Consider the following 8,846-nt stretch of genomic DNA (forward strand, 5'->3'; position numbering starts at 1 on the left):
CAACACAACAACATACTGCACTGCATCATTCCTGCTGAAACTGCCATATCAAGTTAAAATCAAGTTCATTAATTGGTATTTCCAAATATTATGATGCATAGTAAGTGCAACATTTAGAGAGAATAACATAAACAAGGAATGGATTTTGATTGTATCAGGTTAATATATTTAAATAAGTCAAGGCAAAAATAATTCACCTTATATCCTCAACATTGCAGGTAAATAGATTGTTTTACAGATGTTGATAGATGATTTTAGGAATGAACACCTCGCTGAAATGAGAGCCTTGTCTCATCACTATTATACATTATGGGTATTTCATAAGCTTTACAATACCAGTCCAAGGTTTAAGACATAGAATATCGCAAAGAACAGACAGTCGTCTCTCTGGAAAACAAAAGAGCACAGAATGAGTTCTTAATCTTCTTCTGAAGCTAGTACTCACAAATCTTCAAACAAATTCATACATTTTAATGCAACTTCAAAAAGGGAGCTCAAGTATTTAAAACAAATGATGCCATCTTATATCAATTAGGCTGTTATTCAACTTGACAGCAACAGCAACTCAACCATTTACCAGGCGACATCCCTTAAGTCCCTGAGTGTTCAGGGTTTAAGGCCCTATACTGAGTTCATACCAAACGCAAAGCTAATTTTTATTGTGAGGAGATCTCATACAAATGCAGAGACACGAATGGACGCTTTGAAACATTTCTAAATATGGGTGGGGTGTTATGTGTCAGGCTGGCGCCTGTGGACGTGCTTTCTTTCTCTCTCCCTCCCTTGTTTTTCTCTACAGGTGCCAATCAGGTGATTGGTTTCCACCTGTGCAGACGAGTCATGCTGCTCCTGGGATCTTCAGAATTCAAGCTAGCCAATCAGCAGTCGGACCCAGCATGAAAGGAGCCTGAGGAGTTCAGTCTCTTCTTCGTTTTGTTCTCTACCTGTTTAAACTGACACTGAGGTGGTAAAGGGTGAAGGTTTGTGGTGGTAGGTTGAGGACAGTAGGTGAGTTTGGGGTAAGCTTTACATTTGTACAAACACGTAGATATCTGTGTCTAGAAACATTAGGTTTATTGGTCGGTGCCCCCTCTGTGTTCGTTTTAGTATAGCATTCTTTAGAGAAGCATAAAGCCAGGCCTCTAGTTTTGTTATATTGGTTTCCATTTGTTTGGCATGACCACATGTGTCCCATCCTCTCCCACTTTGATTGAGAACCTGTTTAAATATACCCAAGTTAAAATGAATCATGTTAAAATTGTACTTCTACTTTTAGACATGTTTTTGGTTGTCCTGGACTGGACAAAAGGAGACGTAACAAGGAGTATTAGTGCCGTAAGGTCCTGTCCCCCTTCATGTCAAGGTTGTTTAAGTGATGGGGTGGCAGCAGACTCGCTGCCCTTCAGCGCTCACAACTGGAGGGAGCTGCCAAAGAACACACTGTTGCTTTGCCATCACAGCCTGCTCAATCAATACAGAGGAAATCCTTCCCATTCAATTTAAATCCATTGTAGGGCGGTTCACCAGAGGCCGCAGGATAACGCTGCTTCTCTCTTTGTCTCTCTTTCCAGCTTTCATTGAAGAGGCAAACTTTGCAAGGGCGTCGGATAGTCCAATATAGTAAATGCTGCACGCTGGAATGATGACTGGATGACCCCAATATGGTGGAGATTTTCTTTGCACAAAGAAATAAAAATCCATGGTGCTTTTTACTTTCCAATATTCCAGGCGGTAGAAGGAGAAGAATCCATACGCTCAGATTTATGCTCCTACAGTATAGCTTCTACTGAGATGCCTTGATATAAAACTATTTTTAAAAGGTGGTTATTTATGTATTCAATCACACTGATTATTACAAAAATGTCATCGTTAATGAATCTCATGTGATCCGATTAAAGGTAGGTCACATGTAGGTCACATTTTAAGCCAACATTGATGGGAAATCCTCAAAGAAACAGAAATGTTAAGATTTACAACATAACTGTTGATAGCCATGTAATATGATGAAATACTCACACAAAAAAATGTAACTTGACAAAAAGAAACTCAAATGTTTTCTCTGGTGAAAACTAAACATCACTAAGTTAAAGCATTACGATAAATGAAAGCATTAAACATTTAGAATACAATGACAAAGGATATACTGTAAACCACTGACTTTGGAGTTGATATCAAATAAATTGTTCCCCCATCCCCTAAATGTGAAGGTAATGCAAAAGTGTAACCGTAGAATACAAACAGGATTGTCCACGGAGATAAACTTTATCAAACATTATCAAACCTCTTTGGATTTATCTTTCAGTTATTTTCTTCTTTATTTCAATGTGTCTACTTAAAATCTGACATTTTAAACTGGTTATTACATGCTACTTCAAGACAATCGCCAAACATCTGCAGGAAGAAATGACATTTTTATTTTTTTAAGAAAAAAGAATAACTTAAATATTGCCATACTATTTTCTTTGTTGGTTCTCTGACACTGTAAAGTTAGTATTTCCTCCTTAATTGTCACACTCCACTCCCAACCAATTGCATCAGAGGAGCTCAACCAACATCACAACAATTAACGAAATATAAGATTATACTCTTTGGTTTAAGATCAAAAACAAAGTATGTCAACAACAATTCAGATTAACATTGTTCAATAAATGGGATTTTAAACTTAAATAATAATAAATATATAATCCGAATAAATTATCAAAGATATATAATCAAGTAATAATCAATAAACAAGTTGTTTCACATTAAACATTTCTAGATGTAGTGCAACTCTTGCTGTGCTCCACTGGAAAGCTCAGTGACACTGTCCATCACTTTGACATAGTACGCTTATAAAAATGCTGTATAGTACCGTGTGGTTTCAAGCGCATGAGTTCTAAATGCTACTTTATCCCTATAAATATGGTGTTAAAGAGATCCTGGTCTTGTGCTGCCCCAGCTCACGCTCTTCCCCTGGTGTGGTTTTGTGCCAGGGTAGCAGAGCTTATGTGCTGTGGAAAGCATCATCAGGCTAAATTTAAACCCCCAGAGTCCCCGCCCCGGTATGCAGAAGGCTTCCAGAACAACATGAACTCCAAATAAGCCCAGAGGAGCTACTGGCGGACTGTAAGCCCTGATCACCTGGTTTTAAAAAGGTGTAACAGGGACGGGTCACCTGGACAACGGAGTTTAAATTAAACCTAATACCTCTAATGAGTGGAGAAAAGAGAAAAAGAAAGTCTTAACTGGCCTTTAGTTTAACCCCACTTAGGACCGCGGCTACACCTGCCAAGCTTTCTATTCACATGCATTTGTTGTTTACAAAAACAGTGCAGAATTTACCACAGTTAAGTCAGCCATTGTATAAACAATGGGTCTTTGATTTCAGACAGAAGTCAACAAAGGCAAACTTCCCATTTCTAACTAAACTTTTAAACAGAAAATCGAAACAAATAATCTTTTCTCCAAATCAGCAGTAAAAATGTACCCTTCCCCCATTCAACTCATATTTGAACAACAACTGTTCAAACACATTACAGCTGGACAATCTTTATGCTTTTGATGTTGTGTTATTGATCAACATCTTAACTCCTTATTTGCTGCATGTGGAGAAACCAAAGCTTTGCATGCCTACTGTTGCTAAGCTATGATAGGGAAATCGTTCCAATATGGCATGACAATCACCTGGTTACAGTATTCAGCCGACGGTGACACTGGAGTGTCGTTTCAGTGAAGAAGCAAGTTCATATTTCTTCTTTGTACTAAATCATTGCACAGAGCCAATAACACACAATAATATCCGATAGTGAAATTAAGTGTTCTTCTAACACTGCAGTTGGCGCACTGAGAAAATGACCTGCCCATTTTCTGATTCCTGCATAAATTAATGCCAAAATGCATTGTTTGAAGCACATGCCAAAGCTCAACGCAGCTCATTTTCTGAAGATAAGCACCAAAGTAAATACAAGTTTGTGTTTCATGTGTGTACTGAAGTTTTTTTCCCCTTCAACATTACATCTCTGGGGAGTTAAATAAATGCCCAAGAAAAGTAATGATTGCTAATCAGTGAGCAAATAATTTGAATCCACTGAGTTGTTCTGCCACTAATTTAAACTTGTGTATCTCCATTATCAGCTTCAGTGTGGGTCTATAAAGTTACAGCGAGGACTCCGGTCTTCATCTTGCAGTAGAGGTGTAACATTTCCCTCAGTTTCCTTTGACAGAGCTCCGCTCATCGCTGCCAGCTTTCCCAACGTTAGACATCGACAGCAAGGTGAAGCTGTGACCGCGCTGAAAGGGAATCACAATTTGAGGAATTCTGTCAACACCTGACAGCCGAAACAAGTGTAATCAATGAAACAAAAGACCTGTCAGTTGTACTCGGGCTTATACCATAATGTTAAACAGATTATTACAACCTGTTGAACATTATGGTATAAGCCCGAGTACAAGTGGCTTTAAATTATGGCTCCTATTTTAGGGCTTCATGTGAGGAAACGTTTCTCTCACCACTGAGGTTTGATAACAAGGATCTGAGGAGCTCAAGGGAACCCCCCCTCCTCTCAAACTGCTGTTGTCATCACATTACCAGGATGCCATTGACAGTAGAAGCTGAGAGGCATGGGTCAGCAATGCATAGCACTGGCCTCACAAATAGTAGGAGCTGTTAAGGGTCCCGCCTGCCACTAACAACCAACCAAGCCTTCACAGGGATTATATTGTCCACTGTTGTCAGGCGTTCAGCCAAATGGACATCAATGGACAACCAAAGAAAGGAGAACCTCACTTAAATACAACGTTTTAAAAAGGACCTAAACAGCATGTTTTAGCTCATTTATGATCACATTATATTAGTGTAGATTGGTTCTACTCGTTGGGAAGTATTGCAGTCTGAAAACTGTGGTCTTATTCTGTAAACGTCTGCCAGGCCAGGCGGTCAAATGAGAGAAGATATCATGTTGCATTATGGGAAATGAGGATCCAGGAACTAACTAAAAGGTGCTGTAAATCTTGGCCACTGCCGTTACTGCTCAAAAGTGTTATGCTAAATCGCTGGACTATCTCTATTCTGTTGTGCATTTCTTCTTCAGTTTTAGGCAACCATTGGCTTCCATTTATGTCTGTATGCAATCTATTTGTGCACTTTAGAAACTTGTGCATCACATACATGATCTCACTGCAACAATGCAACTTGCTGACATGGATTACACAAAAACAAGTTCCAAGAGTGGATTAAAACAGTGTAGGTTTTTCATATTGTACAGAAATGAATAAAAGCCAATGGTTCCTTTAGCAAAACACTGCAAATCCACAGTAAAGTGGCTTAAACATGCAAAACCGCAGGTATAGTCCTGAAATCTAAATCTCAATAAATGTAGTATTTAGATAGCAGAAAACAACAACCAGCAAATGACTTGAAAACAAACTGCTATGACAAATGAAAAGTTGTGTTTTACAAATCCATGGTGATTGAAAGTGGGGGCCCAGAGACATGGGGGTCATATGGACAAGGTTCAAGGTTGTCAAGTGTCAATAACACTAGACGTTATACCAGTACAGGATATTTGACAATATCAAATCAAAGGGTATGCTCAAATCAAAGGGTATGCTCCCCCCAGAAAAATAATGTAGAAAATAATATGCACCTAAAAAAACAAAAGGAGAAGGACAAGACAATAAATGCAGTGCATGAAAGCAGGTAAACAACCCAGCTGAGCATGTTGCATGTGTCATAATTCGTGTTGCTCTTCATGCAGCACCTGGCTCACAAAGCTTCATAAGGCAAGAGAAGAATATTCACACCACCCCAACATACAAGCTGTCATATCATTTACAGGGATAACTGCTCCGCATATCCACGTAGAGCAGCAGCAACGTAAGCAACCTGCGTCAAACAACTAAAATAGTAATAAGCAGAGGGTGGCTTGGGTGTGTGTGATTACAACTTATCGAAACTCTTCTCCACAAAGGGAGGAGAATACAGCCATGAAAAGTAAAAACACAACAAAAGAGAGAATTCTCTTTTTGCACAAGGCGTTCCCGAGGAGAAAAAAAAAACAAGACCGATCAGAAAGCGACGAAGGGTGGAACATGAGAAGGGGCGTGCGTTATGAAATGTGGCAAGACGGTGTGAAATAACGTATGCCCTTGCACCGGCAGACAGGTGGTCATATTGAAATCACCCACACCGAGAGTCCTGTCGACAGGTGCGCGTGGGGCCGCGAGGCGCAGCAACCTGCGGCAACCCCCACCCACAAAAATAATAAAACAACAACTAATTCATCATTCAAGCACAAGCAAACTCAGAATAAACCCCTGACGATGCATTTTCTTTCCAAAACTTCCCCAATGTATCCGTTTCATACCGGGGCTTTGCTTAATTGACGTGCAGTTTGCCGCCACTGGGCGTTAATTGGCGGAAGGAAACTGAGGTGCACGCGCTATGAAACGGCTCAGCGGCACGCATCCTTGAAATGATCTTTTCTTACTTACAGTTCTCAAGAACTGGATCTCGTCTTCCCCTTCTCCGCCCTCCGCCATGGCTGTGAAGGCGCCTGCTCAGACTCTGGAAGCCACCACTGACTGCCCGCAGAAACGCGATGCTGTGCCTCTCAAGACGGTATTAGCATACAGCTCATCCACAGCCATATAGGGCAGCCCGGGCGAGCCCCCCTCCCCCTCCTCTCCCACCTACCTACCCCCTCTTCCTCCTCCTCCCTCCTCCTCTTCCTCACCCCAATGCCCGCCAGCAGCAGCAGTGCGGACGGAGCCCCGGTGGTTGTGATGCTCCGGAGCTCCAATATGACCACTGTACTTTTAAAATGTTTTTCGGTGAAACCCCTTTTTGCAAAATTGAGTCAGCAGCAGTTTCCACGGTTTCCCAGTCTGACAATGACGCATGGCGGTCAGATGAGTGGCAGCAGTGGGGCTGAATATGAAGTTCTGATTCATGTCACTATGTTGGCTCATACACCTGAAAACTACACACTTGCATTGCAATGTTAGTTTACGATAATAGGCATTGCTTGTTCTTTATTTTGGGAGGGAAAGCAACTCTCACAAAACGTGCTTGTGTTGCTTATTAATCATTGGCTACGTACTTGCTTCATATGTTGTGCACATGGTATTAACCCTCACTTGTGTGCAAACTTGCGTATTTATCTACTTTTCGTGCTTCCTTTACTTATTTATTTGGCAGGAAGTAAATTAATAAACTCCGATAGTTTTATTTAGAACATTGTTATGGTTAAATCGGCCCAAATATCTGTTTATCTGTTTTTATTGCACGAATTAAAAGTTTGTGGCCGTAAAGCACCTTGTTGCAGAGAAACTGACTCCATTAACTTGATTGTTCGATTCAACAATGATGTTCGTACAATGTAAAGTTTTTTTTTTCTCCTTTTCAATAAATTCAAAGAATATTTTGCAGGAGAGTTATAATTTCCACAAGCTTGTAATATAAAGGTCATCTCAAATATTTCACTCCCACTAGAAAACTAAAGGGCATCCATCCATATGCGGTCCAGATTATGAACAGAGAATCCATCCATCCATCCAAATGATCGAGCTTGATTGTACCGACCTTTAACGTCAGTTTCTATACAGAGCAAAAAGCCCAATTACCATCTGGCAGGTGTCCATTTGTGCAAATCATATGCTCTCAAATCATATGCTCTCATTCGATGTTCAGGAGACACGAGAAATATCAGCTCCAGATCAGGACTCCTGCCAGGACATCGCTGACATCTAGCGGACATATTGTGAACTTCCAGTGCAACTCTATACTTGCCATACAAAGTCGAACGACAGTAATCAAACCAGATTTTGTGTGGATGTTTTACCATATGCGAAATATGATCCTATATAAATATGTCTGTTTAAAATAATAAAATAAAATATATTAATATATATATATATATTAATCCATAACAAAAGAGAAAAGGGAACACCAGACGTACTAGTCCATTGTCAGTCATGGGAGATTGAAATGATTTCACAGGCTGCAATTGTGATGCATAATATAAATTCATGTTGCAGTCTACCCCAACACATAACCATCTATCTTCTTTTTCAAAACTACCTGTAGTGGTTTCAGTAAAGTTAACAGCTGTTTGCTTTCTTTAAACCTCTGTCATCCTTCAGAGACAGCTGGCCAGGAGGTGAGATAAGCTCACCAGTGTGCAGCTCAGCGTGGTGCACAGCTGACCTACATAGAGTCCATGGCAAGTGTGACAGGAGGCAGATGTAACTTCCATGCTTCAGGTTAATATAGAGGTACACACATGTACACAGCATTTGGCCTTAACTCACAAGCAGCAACAGTATTCTTCCTCAGACAGTGGTGGAATAAAGTACCGCACTAAAAGAAGTATTTCCATTTTCATGTTAGTTTGAATTCACAACATTTCAGGACGAAATATTGGACTTTTTAATGTATTTGACAGGTGTAGTTATTGGGCCCATTGAGATTTGACATACAAAAAAAGAATGTTATAAATCAAAGTAGTACTTTGAGTAGTACTTTGATTTATAGTGTACTTTGATTTATAGTGTATTGGTACTTTGAAAGTACCAATACAAGTCGAGAGTCAAGTTGAGAGGATCATTCTGCTGGATAATGAGCAATTATATTTGTGTATGTTTTAAGGTTTCTTTTAAGTTTAGTTGTGTAGTTATGTGTCACATTGTTAAAGCCACTACTGCAACTTTGTCATTGCAAAAACCACGTCACGTATATACAAATACAAGAAACAAAAACAAAAGAACAACACAGTAAATCCTGGTGTCCTCTGTCCATGCAGTAGATCGATTTCAAATGGATTGAATGATTAGGGGAAATCCTCACTAAGCCTGTTTACATGATCCCA

General features: G+C 39.9%; 1 protein-coding gene across 1 annotated transcript in view; it reads right to left on the reverse strand.

Moving 5' to 3' along the window:
• Window positions 1-6,519, reverse strand: part of ryr3 (ryanodine receptor 3) — a gene marked incomplete at its 5' end in the record, with an annotated part of 107,068 nt that extends 100,549 nt beyond the window's left edge. The window contains 1 exon segment of the mRNA XM_079215247.1: window positions 6,472-6,519. Coding sequence (XP_079071373.1) covers window positions 6,472-6,519 — 48 coding nt within the window.
• Between the last annotated feature and the right edge of the window lie 2,327 nt (window positions 6,520-8,846).

Source organism: Taurulus bubalis, assembly GCF_910589615.1.
Source record: "Taurulus bubalis genome assembly, chromosome: 3".
Classification (NCBI taxonomy): domain Eukaryota; kingdom Metazoa; phylum Chordata; class Actinopteri; order Perciformes; family Cottidae; genus Taurulus; species Taurulus bubalis.